The 21,462-nt window shown below is 37.1% G+C and overlaps 1 protein-coding gene across 1 annotated transcript in view; it reads right to left on the bottom strand.

Moving 5' to 3' along the window:
* Positions 1–20,573, bottom strand: part of ppp1r3ab (protein phosphatase 1, regulatory subunit 3Ab) — a 35,273-nt gene extending 14,700 nt beyond the window's left edge. The window contains exons 1-3 of the mRNA XM_028807891.2: positions 19,723–20,573; positions 15,458–15,510; positions 15,272–15,372 (exon numbers count right to left, since the gene is read on the bottom strand). Coding sequence (XP_028663724.2) covers positions 15,272–15,372; positions 15,458–15,510; positions 19,723–20,558 — 990 coding nt within the window. The 5' untranslated portion in view covers positions 20,559–20,573. The remainder of the gene's footprint in view (positions 1–15,271; positions 15,373–15,457; positions 15,511–19,722) is intronic.
* Between the last annotated feature and the right edge of the window lie 889 nt (positions 20,574–21,462).

Genomic DNA, 21,462 nt, shown 5'->3' on the forward strand with positions numbered 1-21,462 from the left:
CACGATCATGCTGTCGGGAGAGCTCCTCCTGGCGGCCTGGGGGTGAGGGCCGGAGTAAAATGCCGGCAATCCACCACAATATATATATATATATATATATATATATATATATATATATATATAAGTGATCAATGTGTCTCTAGGTTCCCAGAATATCACTTTTACTATCTAGGATCCACATTCTCCTGATTTTTAACAATGAATTTAGTGGCAAGAGCAGGTACAGATCAAAGGTCACTAAACACTGTTCTGAAATGCTAACATTTTTTTTTTTTTTTTTTTTTGTTCTTTATTTCGCCTTATACAATTTCTTGTATTAGGAATTTGTTAGTTTTCGCATACCCCTTGGGGTCAGAGCGCAGGGTTAGCCATTGTACAGCGCCCCTGGAGCAATTACAGGTTAAGGGCCTTGCTCAAGGGCCCAGCAGAGTAGGATCTCTTTTGGCAGTGACGGGGATTCGAACCGGCAACCTTCAGGATACCAGCACATGATGATTAGATTTTGAATGTGAACTCCACAGTCAAGCTGTGGCAGAAAACATTTTTTAGAAATAAATAGTGTAACCAGTAGAGGGTGCCACTGAGCCCCAAACCCCAGACCTGATATGCCCAACACTGTCACAGGTTCAAATAATGGATTTTTAATCCACCAAGCGCTATTACAATAAAGCACAGCCAATAACCATACAAACAATGACATTATTTCCTCTCTTTCTGCCTCCCAACTCTGACTCCTCAAAGGTAAGGAAGAGAGCATTTCTTTTATGCTGGACCTGAAATGGCTTCCAGTGACCCAGCATAACTTGTGTGGAGTACTTCTGGGCTGTTTGGAAACCACACCTGACAGTGCCCCCTTGTGACACCAAGGAACGCCAATAGGGTTGCACTTCTGGACTCCAGTTTTCATGAACCCCTGCAGGTGTCCAAGCTGGGGCACCTCCAGTGGATCAATGCCACCTAACATATATGGGAAGGAACTGCTCCTGGACTCTGGCTTCTGCTTGTTTATCGCCTGACACCTTCCATTTTAGATTAGAATATGCAATTAAATTAGATAACCTTTATTAATCTCAAGGGGAAATTAACATGCTTACAGCAGCAGAAACATAAAAACAAGAATGCAGACTCACAGGACAAATAATACAGCCAATCAATCAATTGATAAATAAAGAAATTGATAGATAAATATCAATAAATGAATTATTAGGAGGTCATGCCATTGTCCATCTGGGATGCCTGTCTGTCCTCCATGGCAATCAGAATTGCAAAAAAGAAAATATAATGAACATCAACAAAGTGCATTTTAGGTGGTACCCAATCAAACAGGTGTGCTGCATTGAAGGAGGATGTCTGGTCTGTGATGCATGCTGCTATGAACAGTGTCACCTGAAGTAGCCTACCAAGTGGTATTGGATTTCTTACTCAATGTTGGGTGCAATCTGACATGTGATGTACACACTGTAAATGTTTTATTTTTCAGCCAAATTTTGAAACATGTACTAGTAAACCTAAGAATGTTTTCTGACATTGAGCCTATCAAGTCTGACAATACTTTCAGATGGTTTTCAAAAGATGTTATGGTATCTAGTTTCAATAAAAAGATTCAGTACTTTGTTTCAGATTAACATCACTGTTTCTGTGAAGAAAAGGAAAGATGCCAGGCAGTTAATTTTCCCAAGGATCAAGAAAGTTCACAACAGGCTATCCATATACAGTGGTGTGAAAAACTATTTGCCCCCTTCCTGATTTCTTATTCTTTTGCATGTTTGTCACACAAAATGTTTCTGATCATCAAACACATTTAACCATTAGTCAAATATAACACAAGTAAACACAAAATGCAGTTTTTAAATGATGGTGTTTATTATTTAGGGAGAAAAAAAATCCAAACCTACATGGCCCTGTGTGAAAAAGTAATTGCCCCCTTGTTAAAAAATAACCTAACTGTAGTGTATCACACCTGAGTTCAATTTCCGTAGCCACCCCCAGGCCTGATTACTGCCACACCTGTTTCAATCAAGAAATCACTTAAATAGGAGCTGCCTGACACAGAGAAGTAGACCAAAAGCACCTCAAAAGCTAGACATCATGCCAAGATCCAAAGAAATTCAGGAACAAATGAGAACAGAAGTAATTGAGATCTATCAGTCTGGTAAAGGTTATAAAGCCATTTCTAAAGCTTTGGGACTCCAGCGAACCACAGTGAGAGCCATTATCCACAAATGGCAAAAACATGGAACAGTGGTGAACCTTCCCAGGAGTGGCCGGCCGACCAGAATTACCCCAAGAGCGCAGAGACGACTCATCCGAGAGGTCACAAAAGACCCCAGGACAACGTCTAAAGAACTGCAGGCCTCACTTGCCTCAATTAAGGTCAGTGTTCACGACTCCACCATAAGAAAGAGACTGGGCAAAAACGGCCTGCATGGCAGATTTCCAAGACGCAAACCACTGTTAAGCAAAAAGAACATTAGGGCTCGTCTCAATTTTGCTAAGAAACATCTCAATGATTGCCAAGACTTTTGGGAAAATACCTTGTGGACTGATGAGACAAAAGTTGAACTTTTTGGAAGGCAAATGTCCCGTTACATCTGGCGTAAAAGGAACACAACATTTCAGAAAAAGAACATCATACCAACAGTAAAATATGGTGGTGGTAGTGTGATGGTCTGGGGTTGTTTTGCTGCTTCAGGACCTGGAAGGCTTGCTGTGATAGATGGAACCATGAATTCTACTGTCTACCAAAAAATCCTGAAGGAGAATGTCCGGCCATCTGTTCGTCAACTCAAGCTGAAGCGATCTTGGGTGCTGCAACAGGACAATGACCCAAAACACGCCAGCAAATCCACCTCTGAATGGCTGAAGAAAAACAAAATGAAGACTTTGGAGTGGCCTAGTCAAAGTCCTGACCTGAATCCAATTGAGATGCTATGGCATGACCTTAAAAAGGCGGTTCATGCTAGAAAACCCTCAAATAAAGCTGAATTACAACAATTTTGCAAAGATGAGTGGGCCAAAATTCCTCCAGAGCGCTGTAAAAGACTCATTGCAAGTTATCGCAAACGCTTGATTGCAGTTATTGCTGCTAAGGGTGGCCCAACCAGTTATTAGGTTCAGGGGGGCAATTACTTTTTCACACAGGGCCATGTAGGTTTGGATTTTTTTTTCTCCCTAAATAATAAAAACCACCATTTACAAACTGCATTTTGTGTTTACTTGTGTTATATTTGACTAATGATTAAATGTGTTTGATGATCAGAAACATTTTGTGTGACAAACATGCAAAAGAATAAGAAATCAGGAAGGGGGCAAATAGTTTTTCACACCACTGTAGGTTATAGCACAAGCCATTTCCTCCCTTTGTAAAGAGGTGCTCTGGATCAACATCAGGAAGAGACACTAATAGAATGAAAGAGAAACTGCTTGGTGAGCCAGGAATAGATAATATTCAGTTTTTATGCTATGGAGAAATAGTGCCTATCCCCTTAATCACTTAATTCCTGTACAATCTATGGACATGAAGATGATTTCAAAAACATATCCTGGTTTCTGGACCATCCACCTGCAGACCAGCATGACCTTATATTAAGGGAGAAGAGACTGTGCAAGGAAATACACCCTCAAGGTGTAAGAGAAAGGTTTTAATAATAATAATAATACATTTTATACATATAGCACCTTTCCCATGCTCAAGGCACTTACAGAATATAATAAAGAACGGCAGCGTATACAGTATATAGCATTGTACAAACCAGATAAATAAATAAAGAAGATTAGGACAGTGAATTCTGAAAAAAAAAGAAACAGACAACATAATTGATGGTCTAGCACACACACACAGGTTACATGAGCATCTTGACAGAGAAGTGAACTGAGAGAAGGGTAATAAAGTCAAATAGAGCTAAAAGCCTTACTGAACATATGAGTTTTGAGTTGTTTTTTAAAAGAATTCATGGAGTCAGCTGACCTGATTAATTTTGGTAGGTCATTCCAGAGTCTGGGCGCTATACAGCTGAAGGCCCTGTCACCCATGGAGTGTAGATTAGTGAGGGGCACAACAAGATTACCAGAATCAGAGGACCTTAGTGGGCGGGCAGGCACATAGAGATGGAGAAGGTCACTGATGTAGTTTGGCGCAAGGTTATTTAAGGCTTTGTAAGTTATTAGTAGGATTTTATATTCGATTCTGTAAGACACAAGGAGCCAGTGGAGACGGAGCAGGATGGGTGTGATGTGCTCGCTGCTGCTGGTTCGAGTAAGGACTCTTGCAGCTGAGTTTTGAATAAGCTGGAGCTGTGATATAAGATTAGAAGGGGCACCTGCCAGTAGGGAATTACAATAATTGATGCGGGATTGGGTTGGTACTCTTATATAATAATTATGGAAGCATCCCCAGGAGGGACTAAATATTTTACTACTTTCCTATTAGAGGACCAGCAACAATAAAACTGGATTGAAGGGGCCAGAGGATAGTAAAAGGCAGTATGGAGTCTAGAAGAAAAAGGACTTAGGCTTTAGTGTTTTGGTGGGGCTAGTGGATAAGCTATCCCATCAAAAGCCATGGAATCAGGGCTCTGTGGGTAGACCCAGAATAGATATAGCATTATATTTTATTTTTCTTTGTATATACTGTGTTTTTAATTTTTAGAAAGTCTCCCTCTGGAGTTTATTATTTGTTCAACAAATACACTTTGATGACATATCTGTAGTCTTCTTGGTGGTATTCTAAGACAGGAAAGCCTCAACAGTGCCTACAAATAATCTAAAGATGAATCTTATCCTCAGACACTGTTTAAGAATCAATATTGCAATATGAATTTAAGAGCCAAATGGTTTCCTCTCATTTATACAAATTTGTTATGTTAATATCTTAGTAAAAGATTCCAGAGGCTGAGTCTCAAAAATAAAACTGCCTTAGCTAACTGGTCTGAAATTTAATCCATTGTGTGACCCTTGAAAGTTTGGTCAACCTGTCTAAAGGAGGGCATGATAGATTATATTTTGGAAAATGCCAATCACTTATATTAAAAATAACTTCTTCTTTGAAAGTGTTCATGCTTTTGATCTGGAACATTGATTAGATAATTCAGAGTAGCAATTTTCCATTTTAATCCAGAAATCTATGAAAATCAGATACCCAATGTTTATAGAGATCTATCTTATCAAACACTTACATTTGTGCAAACCATTTGTCCTTTTTAATTATTAACATTTAGGTTTTGACGAATCTTCAACAGATAAACAAGTCTACTAAAATTCTGACAAATAATGTGCAATTTGCAAATTGTAAACAATTTTCTTTTTCTAAATGATAAGCATTTTAATTGTTCATCCATGATATATCATCCAGTTTTGCATTACTGAATCAATCCCCTTTAGCATTATTCTAATGGAAAATCCCATTGATATGATTCAGTCTGAAATTCTCCATATTTAGCATAGCAAGCAAGCTATAAACAGCAGTGCAATTATTTTGAATTGGTAAAACTCTGCAGGCGGTAATATTTACCTTGCACTTAAAATGTAATAACTAGTAAAATGTCTCAAACAAGTAATATTAGCTATTGGTTCCCATTGAAAATGATCTAAATTGAAAAGAAATATCAATTGAAATAGATCTTGTGTTGAAATTTAAGTCAAGGGAGTTTATACTTCAGTTAAAAACTCCAGCGTACCTGTGCGCAGTTTTGTTTTCCCTATTACAAAAAGGACAGCAATGCTTGAGAAAGTCTAAAGGAGGGTGACCAAGATGGTTCCAGAACTAAGAATAAAGATCTATGAGGAAAGACTGAAGTAGTTTTCAGTTTAAGCAAATTAAGTTTAAGAGGTGACATGATCAAAGTGTTTAAAATTTTGAAGGGAACTGGTAACATGAATGCCAACTGTTACTTTAAAATGAGCTCTTCAATAAGAACACTGGACACAGATTTAAACTACTGGCCCCTTGCAATAGCAGATGTGGGATCCCTTCCCTAAAAAAATGCATTTACAATAGAGTACAAGTCTTTTAAGGCCACATCACACTGTAGTTAAAAGTTACTGGATCCTGATTTTTGATTGTATCTGATTTTTTTTTGACTGATCTTGATTTGACATGAGTGTGTACAGTTGTTTACTCTGAACGTGCCTCGTATGCCACAAATTTTATTAATTTTGTCAGACAGATACTGATTGTTGCTGTACTTTTCATTGTTTCTGTGCAGAACATAATTTATAAGCTTGTGGTGGTAAGGAAGAGAAACAGGAAATGAGAGATTAGAGCTGTTGGTTTGTGTGCATTTATTACTGTACATATTAACAAGAGTCCCAAAGGACTGGTCAGAGTACGATGAGACAGGTTTAGAGCAATGTAAAACTTTTCAGAAGTATTCTTTTTTGCTAATCACACTTCTCCAAAAACATCAGGGGACTGATGCATAATGCTATGCGTAGAATTCATACTATAACATGGCGCAAGGACAAAAGCGGAAATGTGCTTACGCACAAAAAAATCCTGATGCATAAATCTGTGTGAACGCCAACTTCCACGTTCTTCTACTACATAAATCCCGGTCAGCGTGAAAAGTAATGCATGTGCACGCGCCTGCTGTCCCGCCCCGTCTCCTCCCAGAATTATGCCTCTTTGAACATGCAAATCAATATAAATAGCCCTTAAGCTCAGCGTTCTGTGAAAAGGCAATGGCAAAAGCACGGGGGGAAATAGAAGAATTCCAGCAAATACCAAGTGGAGGCAAAGAAAAACGTACTCTTTCTTGGTTTAAACAGTGGTATAAACAACAAAAGAAAGTTGATTGAGTGACATAGAGTGTCGAAGAAACTTGAAAGCTCAAGTTCACAAAGTTGCACAAAAAAAAGAAGTTGTCACATATCAAAGTCGCCGTGAAAAGGCGAGTCGTAGCCCACCGTCTGAGTGTCATATGAAAGCTTATTAGGGTACAGAGAAAAGAAAAAAAAATATGGACACAGTGGGAAAAAAAGCACAAAATGTCAACTTTAATCTCTAAATTTCCACTTTAATCACGTAGTTCATTTTGTCATTAAAGTAGAACATCATAAACTTCATCTTAAAATCGTTTAATTTACTAGTTTCTCAAATCCCATCGTAACTAAAGTAGCATGTTAAATGCTTTGTTTTGTATTTGATCTTCTATGTTCTCTATGTGTGTGAATCACTATGTGCTTCTTAAACGGGCTTTCTCTTCCTCCGACAGGACACATAATCCATTACATTAGTGATATTATAGCTCTCTGAATAATTAAAATACTGAGGTGTATACTTGATATCATTTTCATGATGATAGGAGTTAAAGCATGTTATTAAACATGAGAACATTGTGGCGCAGTGATTGTTCATGCCTCATGCAGGATGCTTGCTGCACCATGCGCAACCTTAGATGAAATAATTTATTGCAGTAGTACTGTCTCTTTCAAACGTACTAACCCCCAATTCCTGTCCTTACTTTACTTTCTCCAAATACCCAATCACCTCACAATCAGCTCTGTAATAGACCTTAAGCCATTTGTAAGCTTAGAACGCCGATTCTTCAAAACTCTTAAGGAACATTGAAATATCTTTGTAGTACATGTTAAATTATTCTATCCATCCAGTGTCGCGCCAGTCCCAGCAAGAATACAGAGCAGGGCAGGAACAATCAGTGAACGGAGCGCCAGCTCCTTGCTAGCGCTGCGACACCATGTCCTCACATGTTTATTTATTAACAATATAGATTATTTAAATTAAGCTAAAGTTTTATCTGTATAATAAACATATTTTGCTGCATTTCATCTTAAAAATGATATTGTCATCATATGTAAATACGCGCTTTATAAAGTGGCTCAGGTTGTGCAATATTATAACTGTATCGCAAGTTTACAGTGAGGTAATTGTACTTATAAGTACAAACAGTTCTACAAGGAGAATTTGATGGACTCATTGAGTGCGTTTATAGTTCTTGGGATGAAACTGTTTCTGAACCACAAGGAAAGGCTCTGAAGCGTTTGCCGTATGAGAGCAGTTCAATCTAGACAGCATGGCTGAGGCAGTGTGTGCTTGATGCTGTATACCGATAATTCTCTTTCCGATCAGCTGCTGTAGAGCTGTGATTCCCCACTCAGATACAGTGATACAAATACTTCGAGTAGTGCAGTGAGAGTAATATGGAAAAAGATTATCTGCTGTGGCAACCCCTAATGGGAGCAGCTGAAAGGAGAAGAAGAAGGTGCAGTGAGAGTAACAACGCTAAAGCAGCTATTGTATTTAGAATAGTTTGACCATTCTGTGGACCATTACATTGTTACAGGTTAATTACAATCAGATGCATTAAACTAATAAACAATATGCGGTTAATTTCAGTGTATTTATAAAGCCACGTCAGGGATGTGGATCTAAAAAAGAAAGGGAAACCACACTGGAAAAGTAGCACTGCTTTGATGCTGGGTGCCGCCAGTCTGCAAAACAGAGCGGAGAACTTGCGTACGCCAGGGTATGAGCTACCGTGAAAATGTGCGTGGCTTTACGCCAAGTTTAGGTTTTATACATCGTGATTTGAACGTCAAAATGTTCGTACACAACATTTTTGTGCGTACACACCGTTTATACATGAGGCCTCAGATCTGTGTCACATATAAGTGAAAAAATGGGAATGAAGTTACAATGTGAATGCAGCCTTTTTTGTGTTCTAAAAATCAAATGCAATTAGTTGTAGACAGTGATTTAACAATGGTGCAGTTCTGTTGTTATCAACAACACAGTGGCTTTTATTAATAGGAATAAAATCTGAAACATCAAAAATGGCAATCAGTACACTTCAAATTTTATTATAACTATTAATCACAATAAAAACTACAGTGAAAATGCAAAAAAGTATAAAATAAACCCCTAAGCACAGTGAATACTAATGAGATTCCAAGAAATCAATGGCAATTTCCTGCATTTAACACTTTTTTTTAATCATCAATCCCTAGAAAAATGCTACATGGGCATCCTATTGTATTTCAGACTCATCTGCCTCTCTACTGAAGTCAGTAATTATTCAAACAAATGTTTTCTCAGATATCATATTAAATTAAACCCATGCTGTGCTTAGCCAATTTGTTGCAATTTGAAGGAAAACTACTACGGAGTTAACATGTGAAACATTTTACGAACCCAATGTCATTATTTACTTACATTATTTCTATTGAAATACTGCCTACTGTTATTTATACCTTGGTCTGGGGCTGTCAGGCTGCTCAGCACATCTTTATTAACAAGACAAGAGAAGAAGCCTTTTTTGTTGAGCTTGCAACAATGCTTGACTCACCTGTTGTACAGTCAATTGTGGCTGGCTTTGTAGAGGTCTAATGAGGGGGTCCTTTAGGTCTGGAGACCCCCTTGTCTCATGAGGGCTGCGTGGATGTCCACTACACCATTAATTTAATCTAGTTAAGGGTAAGCTTTGCGCAAGCATTGGAAAGTTTTTGACACAAAAAAACCTTAGACACATGGAATAAATTACTAAGTAGTATGGTAGGCAGCAGGTGTTTAGAGATATTCAAAACTCCACTTGATGTTATTTTGGAGAAAAAAGGTGAATAGGATTGGAAGGCTTGTTGGGCTGAATGGTCTGTTCCTGTCAAAATTGTTCTCATGCTCTAATATTGTAAAGAATAATTCTTATTTTTATCTAAACTACCTCTTTTATTAGGTGACTTGGTACAGAAACTGCAATGACAGACCTCTATTGAAGAAATCAGATGTAGACTTGAATTATTTTAATCTGATTTTAAACATACTTCACATGAAAAAATAATAGCCTCAGAGCTTCAGACTTATTTATGAACATTAGAGCATGCCTGAAAAGTTTTGATGTGATCTTTACCAAGATTACAGTACAGATGCAGAATCATTCCCTGAGCTAAGCATCAGCATAGGGCTTCATGGCCAGTTCATGACCTCCAACTCACATAGAAAAAAGGTGAAGAAAGGTGGGGGCCCTAAAATGGTACACTGCTTGTGGCATGAAAAATGCTAGAAACATGCCTGGTCTCAGTGCTTGGATCAATACTGTTTTGTCGCTGTTCTATCACTAGGAAATATTGTTTGAAATAATAATATTTACTTTCACTCATGTGTGGATAACACTCAGCTGTACCTATTAACCAAACAGGATGTTTTGCTGCTATTTATTCTTGAGCCATCTGCAGTTTTGTAATGGCCACATTACCAAGGCAGCCCAGTCAATGCTTGTCTTCTTAAAGGGGCAACCTGATCCATGTGGTCCAGCCTGGACTATGTACTTCCTCTTTATAAGCCAGGATATCCTCCAACCTCTTACTAACTCTATAGCTTCCCGGGTCCTCCCTGCGTGGAGTTTGCATGTTCTCCCCGTGTCTGCGTGGGTTTCCTCCGGGCGCTCTGGTTTCCTCCCACAGTCCAAAGACATGCTGGTTAGGTGAATTGGCGATTCTAAATTGGCCCTAGTGTGTGCTTGGTGTGTGGGTGTGTTTGTGTGTGTCCTGTGGTGGGTTGGCACCCTGCCCAGGATTGGTTCCTGCCTTGTGCCCTGTGTTGGCTGGGATTGGCTCCAGCAGACCCCCGTGACCCTGTGTTCGGATTCAGCGGGTTGGAAAATGGATGGATGGATGGATATATATATATATACTGTATGTATATATATATATATATATATATATATATATATATATATATATATATATACACACACCATTTAAAAAACCTATATATATACACACCATTTAAAAAACCTGCCAAATATTGAGCAGGTTCCCCTCGTGCCACCAAAAGAGCTTTGACCTGTTGTGGCATGGACTCCGTGAGACTCCACAAGAAGGTGTCCTGTAGTATCTGGCACCAAAACTCTTTGACATTTTCCTCAGTCCTTTCCTGAACAATTTTTGTAGTGTGGTAGGGCACATTATCCTGGTGAAAGAGGCCACGGCCATCAGGGAATACATTTGCCATGATGGAATATACGTGTTGTCACATACGCTCGCTTAGGAGACAGCCAACAAGCCCTAAGGTGAGTGGAACTCCGCGAGACAAGGGGTTGATAATGAGCACTAACTCCTCTCTCTATATTTCTACAGACTGCAAGAGGAAAAACAAAACATACTTCCGGTCCTCCAAAATGACCACCGGGCATCCCAGAATTCCCAACATCATCTCTTATGGCTTCCCTTGATGTCTATCATCTCCCAGAATCTATCTTCATTCCCCACCCCTCTATGACATCGCTTCCGCTCCCAGTGTGCTCTCATCTCCTGCCACGTCAGTCCATATCTCCAGCTTGTCTATATAAACCTGGCTTTACCTGTTACAAATTGTCAAATGTTTCTGAATTTGATCGCAATTTTGGTTTATTGCAAACATCCAATGGACATTACACAGGGCTATTCCCCAACACTTTGTGTGCTCTCCAGAGTGTCTTTATTTAAGAAAAATAACTTATTACAGTGGTCTACAACAATCTTTAGCTGGGTGGTGCATGTCAAAGTAACATTCACATGAAAGCCAGGACCCAAGGTTTCCCTGCAGAACATCGCCCTGAACAGAACACTGCCTCACATGTCCCTAAAGAAAAGGTAATTCATCAGACCAGGCCACATTCTTCCATTGGTCCATAGTCCAGTTCTGTTGATCATTATAGGTGCTTTTGGTGGTAGACAGGGGTCAGCATGGGCACTCTGACTGGTCTGCAGCTATGCAACTCCATATGTAGCAAACTACACTGTGTGTTCTGACACCTTTCTCTCATGGCCAACATTAAGTTTTTCAGCAATTTGTGTTACAGAGCTGCTCTGTGGGATTGGACCAGACAGGATAGCCTTAACTGCCCACATGCGTCAATGAGCCTTGGGCACTCATGACCCTGTCCTTCCTTGGACCACTTTTGCTAGGTATCAACCACTGCATACCAGGAACACCCCATAAGACATGCTGTTTTGGAGATGCACTGACCCAGCCATCACAATTTGAACCTCTCACATAATTATGTTTGACGATTTTTCCTGCTTCCAACAAATCTAAGACCGACTGTCCACTTGCTACCTAATATACATGTTGTACATTGGGTGTTGTACATTGGGCACTGTTTAGGTTTTTTCTTATGTACAGATATTTCCTGCTGTTTCATATTGATTAATTAATCAAGTTAATAAAAAATTATCACAAAATAAACAACATCAGTTTTGGTTTTGCAAGAAATATTTGTGCTATATATGTGAAACTGATTTGCAAACTGTTAGCTTTGTAATTGTGTATATACTGTACTATGTAATTTCACTAAAACAGTTGTCATATTTTTATCAATCCATCTATATTTGCTCTGTGATGGTTCTCATCTTGCACCTAGTGCTACTGGGATTGTCACTTGCTCCCCATGGCACTAAACTGGTTTAGCAGGTTAGAAACTAGCTGGTTGAATGTTTATAACATGTACTTCGATATTACAGTGTGTGTTTACCTACTGCCAGAAAAAAAACCAGCTTAAAGGCATTTAACATTTTAGTTTAGGCTCACCCACAAACACAACAGTACTACTGAAGAAGATGATAAGGACAAACAAAGAAGGTTATGTAAAATATGCTTTTGAAGCTAAACACGGTTGCTAGAGTAGCTGAGCACTTAAAATAAATCAAATTTAGAACATGTCATTCCGAAAGAGATACTATGTTTATTTTATCTTTTCTATTTACTAATAAATAGATTGTTTAAATATTTAATGTAACAACAAGTTTCATTCATCTAGCAAGGTATATAAAAAGAAAAAAAGAAAACGAAAGGGGTAAGGGATAAGATTCAATATTTACCTTTCTTTGGGAATTTAAAATTAAGTTTAGATGAATATTCAGTATTGTTTGCCAGCGTGTCTGCTCTGCTCATTTTTAATTGTCATTAATAAGATACAACGAAGGGGAAAAACCTCACAGAGAAAGGGCAAAATATAATGAAATCAACAAAAGAGAGTGAAGCATTTAAATCTATAGCAAAAGCAGAAATATTTCTAAATGTCTTATAAATGTAAAAATCATGCTTCTGTGCTTTTCTGAATGTAGAAAAAAAGAAAAATAATACCAGCTAATTAAATTAGATCAGTGTTATCAGGTGTTGTCACAAATTAGGAATCTGGTTGGAACAAAAACCTGCAGTCACATGGGGTCCCCAGGACTGAGTTTGAGAACCCCTGGTCTAAATAATTATGGAAAGTACATTGCATTTCATTCAAACATATTTCTCTCACAAACTATTGGAAAATATTCCTTTAAACTGGTAGCAAGAAACAAAAAGCTCCATCAAACTGTTCCCTAAGAAAATTCTAATTTCATCCAATGCTCATCCAATTTTTGATTTAATAGCAGCTATTGGTACTGTAGGCCATCACATTCACTAAATAGGTCTGAAAATTCAGTGGGCTATCATCAAAGGATTTTCAGTAAAAGTCAAAGTCTGCAGGCTGTGCTCCCTCATCCTATCTGTAGTTTAATACAGTGGCCCTCAGAGTTCAATTCTGGGACCAGTTCTTTTTTTCCTTCATTTGTTACCACTAGTAAAGGGAATTAAGAAACATCATTTGTATGTTGATAACACTCAGCTGTATTAGTCAATAAAAGTGAATGATTATTTTGAAATTATTTCTTTCATTAACAGATTTGATGAGCTGAAACACTGGATGACTGAAAAATGCTTGCTGTTCAAGGCCTTGAACAATGGCTACAAAGGGGTTGACCTTTAGCTGCTCAATCTAGATAAAAGTAAGGTGATATCTTTGACACAGATTGAAGGGACTAATGGTCATATTTCTACAATAACTAAAATCTGATTGCTTTGGGTTACAAAAATGCAAAATTAAGGCATCATCTTTATTTACAAAATAACAAAATGTTGGATCATTCATTTGCATAAAGCAGAATTGACTTTTACAATGGCTTTATGTTTAGGCTTTGAAATAATTTACTTATTTAACTGTTCACATTTCATTCAAAACATAGCAGCATGGATAATAACTGGAACTAAGAAGTACAGCCATATAATGTACTGTATTTCTTACTTTAATATACTGGCTTCTAGTTAACTCCAGAGCTGATTTTGTCATTTTCGTTGACATATAAAGTCATAGATGTTTTAATACAACCCCAACTATCTAGTACCTTACATAGTTTTTTTGTTGTTAACCCCTACACCATAAACTCTTTGCATGTATATAGTGCTTTTCTCTCTACTCAAAGAACTCAGCAATTACAGGTTAAGGGCCTTACTCAAGGGCCCAACAGAGCAGAGTCCCTATTGCCATTTACAGGATTCGAACCGGCAACCTTCCGATTGTCAGTGCAAATCCCTAGCCTCAAAATCACAGTATGCAGGTCTGCTTAGAATGTGAAGGATACATGAACTACTGTATTAAAATACTTGGAATGAAGTGAAAACTGTAAAAGCAGAGCCTTTGGCTACAGGATCTCGAAACACTACAATATTCAACTGGACAATATTAAAGATAACATGTTAGTCACGAAAAATTATTATTTTAGCACAACACTCACTTGTTTGAGCTTCTATTGCTTTATAATAATGTGATACAGTTTTTAAAAATGAATTATAGCAATACATTCAGAATATAGATAGACAAGCTGTTAAATATTTCTGTATCATATTGTTAAAGTAAGAAAAATGCCAATGTAACAGTAGGTAGGTAAAGATCACATTATAAAATCAGATGGTTGAGTCAATATTTGTATTGCATTAAAACAAATATAACAACAAATAAGCTGCCAAAGCCTTTGAAAGGTTACTTTTTATATATTTAGAGATTTAAGTTAAATACTTTGAGATGCTAATTGATGATGATATTGTTAAGCACAGTTCTCAGTGGCAGTACTGCTGCCTCTCAATAAGGAGATTGGGGTTCAAGTCCCTGCATAGAGTTTGTCTGCTCTCCCCATGTGTTTCTTCTAGTAGTCCAAGGAAATGCAGGTTATGTGGACTGGCAGTGCTAAATTGTCCCCTAATCTTTATGTGTGCGCGTGTGTGTGTGTGTTCACCCGACGAGGGGCTGGTGCACTGTTCAGGCATTGTTTCTGCCTTGTGCCTGCTGGGATAGGCTCTGGCATCCCTGTGACCCTTCTCTAGTTAAGAAGGTTCATAAAATGGATAGATGGGTAGATTATTAAGCATTATTAAAAATGAAATAATTTTGCTGAAAGTACAGTAGTTATACATGTATTCAATTCAAAATAAATGAATATTAAAACAATAGTTACAGAAAAAGTAGCTTACCAAAGTCTGTACTTGTTCTTTGTGAATGCTGGCAGACTCCGTGTATGGTTTTTCATCAATTTGCCCAAGATGGTCTTCTGTTTTTTTGAGATTAATTTCACCTTTTGAAAAATGATATGTTTTCAGAATATTGTTTTTAAAAGTAAAATGCAGTTTATGATTATATTAGTTTTTATAATGCCTCACCTGGAGTCCCGGGATGAACCACTGTCCCATCATAACTAATGGAATTTTCTTTGCTGTAATTAAAGCAAAAACAAAAACAAGGAATAATAATTTCTAGACAGTTCTTGTAAGGTTCTTCTTTTAACTGTAGTTGAAAGTTGTTGTTTTTTTGAGCATAACTTTAATGAAATACAATTTCTATTGGATGCCACAGTGAAACAGTGGATGGCATTGGTGTTGGACAAATCCAGCAACTCAGGTTTGGTTCCCAGCATGGCCACTATCTGTGCAGTGTTAATAAAAGGTAATGAAAATTAAAAATCATAACTGCAAATACAATATGTAAGTACATCAACATTTGCTCCCAATAATTGGGTAAATGTGTTTAGGAAATGTGTGAATAAATAGAAAAAAATGCACTTGTATCTACAGAATATTATATACGCAAGGTGGGTTACTGTCATGTACTCTTTCAGTGCTACAGGTATGGACTGTCCTAGTGACTTTGGATTGCAGACAGAGGGTTCAAGCAATAAGATGACAGAGTCAAATTATATTCAGGCAGATTTGTGCCAATTAAACAACTATTATCTGAGTTTACTTATTCTGGAAAATTGCACTTTAATTTTTTCCTGTGATATGCACTTCTTAATAATCTTTGAATATTAGGGCAAAGTTGTTAAGGTTCAATGCACCTCCTGGTACCAACCATTTTGAATCACTTTCTCAACACACAGAGCATCAAGATTGCCCAGGTCTTTCTCAGAAATGATTAAAGGCAAAATCAAATTGCTAACTACTACATTTAGTAGTTGTATTAGTGTCACATGTACACTAAAATTCTTACTATAGGGCACTAAAGTTTTGTGGAATGCTGTAATGAATACTAAAAATGCAAATAAACCCAAAAATAGTGTTTTAGCTCAATTTTGCACTCTCATTCCTGACTATTGGGCTATGTTGTAAAGTAAATCATAAGACACAAAACAAACTTGTTGGTTACATTCACTGTTGACACTGACAGTAATGTATATGAAGACATAGAAAAGTTTATTTTTTCATAGTGGCAATGTGCAAAAGGCCATTAGTCTGTAACACTTTGAAGATGTTTAAACAATGTGTGTAGCCAGATCAGATTTCATCTCAGACTGCTGAAATGCATACCATAAAGGTAGTAAGTTCCTCATTTATGACTGGGGTTATCCAGTGTGTAACTATTACAAGATTAAATAATTACATTTCAATATTACAGAATGGAAAAGGCACAACAAGCTGTGCCAACCACTAGTATAGAACTTGAAAAACACACAACCACAGTTAAGGAGAATCTGGTGGAGTCACAGACTCCTTCAGTTTTCTGAAACTTTCCAACCAGATAAACAATAACTCCAACCTAACTCAACTTACCACACCTAATACAACTACTGTACATCCTTTAAAAGGTTCTTTCTCTCAGTATATCCCTGTGATTTGCCAAGATGGAAACAAGGTCCCATACATGTTTCAACGGCAACAGTCATTGTTGGTAGTGTGCCAACAATTTCAATGATAATTACCAATTCCTCCCTATATTCTTTCTCTCTCTGTCTCTCTCTGTTTTTTTATAGCCCAAAAAAAGAGCAAAAAGCATTTGTAGAGTTCCAAATAGGAAACTTTACTGAAAATAAGAATCATATACTCCACTTAAACCAGCAACAGCAGTTCTTCATTACAAAATACTACAGTCATGATGGAAATTACTATGAACACATTAAGAAATTATTGTTTACCCTAATAAAGATATGTGCTACTTTTAATAATCCTACTTTGTCAGGAACAAATCAGCCTGCACTGATAGTTCACTAGTGATTTTCAGTATATTTGTTAATAGAAAAACAATTGTGCTTTGGTTGCTATATATGTAAACCTTCAGCTTGTGTTTTACCAAATAGGCTATTGTGTATAAATCCATGCAGTAAGGCACAGAAATACAACTCTATTTTTTACCCTAAGTTATTGGAAAGTAATATCAGATAAACATATTATGAAGGCAGACTAGTTCATACAAGAGAAAGCAAGCATGGCATAGCTCCTGACTGGAAAAACATAGAGATTTCTAAGAGGTTCAGTTTTAAGTTTTATCAGTGCATGTACAGGACCTAGACTATTGACGATGTTATGGAGCTTACCATATCAAACAGGCAAAAAGTACTTCTACTTAACCTTAAGCATTACATTAAACATCTGAAGATCAGTCACACAAAACCCCAAATGGATTCAGACAGTGGTCCAGAGGTTACGGACTGTTATAAGGAAATCACATGTTAGGCATTTAGACTCACTGAGGCAGTTCACGCACCCTTTCCGCCTGCAATGTGGATTCTGTATATCTTGCCATACACTTCTGCTCTCCTAACAAAAGTAAATCTATCACCCTTTCTACTATTGGATGCCTGTCTCTAATATGTACTATTAGAAGAGGTTTATAATGAACTGGTAAAAATGTATAAAAAGACTAATTGAAGAGCAAACTTTCAAAACTTACACAATCTGCCATTTACAAAAATAATGTTTATATTTTTTGTTGAGTTTCTAAATTATCATAAATTATGCACATTGTCCATGTTTGGATCTTATGGAATTTCAGCCTTTTTTATAATGAATAAACATGCTCAAAAAAGAATTATAGTATGCTCTCAGAGATTATCAAAAACAGAATGGCTAAGTTTTGGAAATTGTTTTTTTAGTTAGTTTCCTCCCATGTTTTCCCATGGATCGCAATTAGAATAATAATATTTTGAGGACAATACTACATAAAATTGTAACTGTTCTTAATCCATTAAATGTTTTACACCTTGAATAAAACATTTATTTTCTATTAAAGCTGCAGATTCTCAGTGATGTTGCAGCAATAAAAAGCTGAGATACTGGCACGACTCCACCATCATAGACGCAATAAGCATGAGAGTTACATGGCCAAAAATGTAAACCAGCACTGTAATAAAATCACAGCCAACTCTGAAAGCATCATATATCAAATGCCCAATGTAATAAGGGGCAATGCAAGGAGGGACTGGCATATTTAGTTTAAGGTTTGAATTTAATTCAGTCTCCAGTGATTACTTATATAGTAGATTAAATTATTATTAGATTATTAATTATTATTAAGCTTGCATTTGCTAATGACTACATTTTGGGTTAATTGGTGTTAAAATGCTATATAAATGACTAGAAATTCTTTAAAAAATAAGATAAAACTATAAAAAGCAAACAACAGTGTAATATCCAACCTTGCTTTAACCCTCTTAGTTCAATAGAGAGTTATGATGAGCGAGAGCCTACCCCAGTTGCACATGGTGTAAGGCAAGCGCAAAACTGGAGGGATGGCAATCAACTATAGGGCACACGTTTATTAAGGGGTAAAAGAGAGCTGGCAAATATCATAATGTTTGGGATGTGAAAGAAAAGCCTGGACAAGGATAACATGTAACTCGACACGAAGTAGACAGTGACCAAGCTAGGAACTGAATCTGTGACCATACCACTTAAGTTTTAAATGCTTCACTTACCTTTAGTAACCATGTACTGTGAAAAGAATGAAACAATACACAGACACATCCATTTTGAACCATTTGAGAAACAGCAGTTAACCTAAAACATACCCTTTAGGATTGTGTAAGGAAACCTAACATGCACACAGTGGAGTGGCTGGAGCAGGATTTAAACCAACTGTCCTGAAGTTGTGTGGCAGTGCTGATAATCACTGCACCGACACACCACCTAGCAGTATAGCAATATGCAATATCTGTCAAAAGAATGATATCAGATATTTTCCACTGACTTTCACAAAACTCCATAAAGGCAACCTTTTGAAAGGCCAAAAGCTCTTGCATACTAAAATATCAAGCTGTAGCATACCGAAGCTTTGAGTTCTGGTACTAATTATTTTCAAGTTGCACCATTTGGGAGTTAGACATGTTTATGAAAATCAGGCAGCAAAAGTATAAAGGAATTGTAAATACAGTTACAACTCATAAAAGTGTTAATCTTATAAACCACAGAGAAAAACAGAACACACATCAGATTTTGCTCTAGCACTTGAAAATAAACTCACAGAAATTGATAATCTCAGTAGGGATAGTTTAATATCATCTTTCAAGGTCGTAAGTTGTTATGACATTTTTTTTTTAAATACTCTACAATTGCTTGGCGGCTAGTTATGACAGTACAACACCACAAATCACAATTATACCAGTGTACTTGGAAAAAAAAATATGCATGGAAGAAATATTCTGAAAACCCCCTACCTGTTTGTTGTTTTCAAGCAGCTTTTAATATTTTTATCAGTAACTTCCTCCTGTGTTTTCTCTGTTTGCTCCAAGATTGATTTTTTATGGCACAATAGAGTGTAATTCAATCCTTTATTGTTAGACCAGAATGTACCCAGAGAGGTCTCATACCGTATGCAAAACTCAATTTTGGCACCTTCTTTCTGATAAGGCGGCACTAATAAAATCTTGAAAGAAAATTGGTCAGTTTCACCATCGCTGGAACCGGGTATGTACTCTGCCAAAATGTCATAATAGCTACTCCATGCATCTAATGTCATTCGGACATAAACCAGTTTCTCAAAACACACATTCAGCACTCTAATAATTCCTTTCATAGATGTTACTCCTGGTATAAACTCAATTGACTCCAGAGCAACTTTCTGCGTGTGCACATTGTGCATCAGTTCTTCTTTGGTGGATGGAACTGTAAATGCTGATGAAAAAAAATACTCCTCTATGGTGGGAACATCTTCTTCACAATGTTCACTGAAAGATGAGATTGGTACATCCCAGGTATCAAACTCTTTTACAGATACAAGATCCAAACCAAACGCATCTGCAAAGGAAACTTTCCTTGCAATAACACTTGGTACCTCTGCCTCTAAATCATCTGAAGAAGCAGAGCTCCTTCTTCTTGGAAGGGGGGACAACTGCGGTTTGATTGACCTCTCATCTTCATCCTCGCCCCAGGAATTATTGCAAGTTACTTCCAAGAAGTTAGAGGCTGCAGCGTTTTTTGGTTCTCCCGTGGACTCCATTGGGCTGTCTGTAATAAACTGAGGGAGAATGGTGCAGCTTTCGGCAGCTGACATTTGAGATGCAGCGATTTAACACAAGGCTTTGAATTACAGTTGACATTGTAAAGAGAGACAGGCCTAATAATAGATTTGGCAGCCTCTAAACACTCTCTCTCTCTGCTCTCTGGGGTTATAAGCCTTATATTTTACATACATGTGCAATTCTTCTCTTAAGAACATGGTGTAAATGGTTGTTAAATGGTCTTACATGACCTTAGAATTTATAAATTAAGTGAGAAGTACATTTGTTGTAATTAAACAATTTATGCAGTGCTTTAAATAACACTCAAAAAGTTTTTCAGTTGCTATTTTTCTTTGTCTCTCTTAGGCTGCAATAGAGGCAACATTATAAAATGAGTATTATAATGATTTATACTGGGTGGCACGTGTACTTAACAAACATCTGACAATGAACAGAATGAACATGAACTATAATATACAGATAGTCACATATTCAGGTGGAAATGGAAACGGAAACATTTCAGTTTGCTTTCTTTATCTGTGTAAAAAACTAATCTCTCTAATGTTATCAGGCATCAGTTATTCAGTGATGTCAAAAAATAAACAATGTTTTCTTTTGCACAAATAAAATTTACGTCATCCGAAGTGTTTGTCTTTAGATTAGATGGCATTTCATAATATGTTTCTTTTTTATTGTTTATGTACCTATACTTCTGTCAGCAAAATTAAATCTTGATAACTCCAGGTTCTGCATAAAGGACAGCCCATATAAGTAAGAGATAGATTGCCTCAAAAAGGAAACAACTGCATTAAGAGATCCTGCAAGCAAATGATTGACACTGGCTTAAAGTGAAGGACTTGCATCTTCAGCTTTGCATTTTATTCTGGAAATGGATCTTAAATGAGGTTGACACAGAAGCATGACCAGTAGAAAATATCATGTAAAATTATTTGGACT

Source organism: Erpetoichthys calabaricus, chromosome 1 (assembly GCF_900747795.2).
Source record: "Erpetoichthys calabaricus chromosome 1, fErpCal1.3, whole genome shotgun sequence".
In the NCBI taxonomy this organism is placed as follows: Eukaryota; Metazoa; Chordata; class Cladistia; order Polypteriformes; family Polypteridae; genus Erpetoichthys; species Erpetoichthys calabaricus.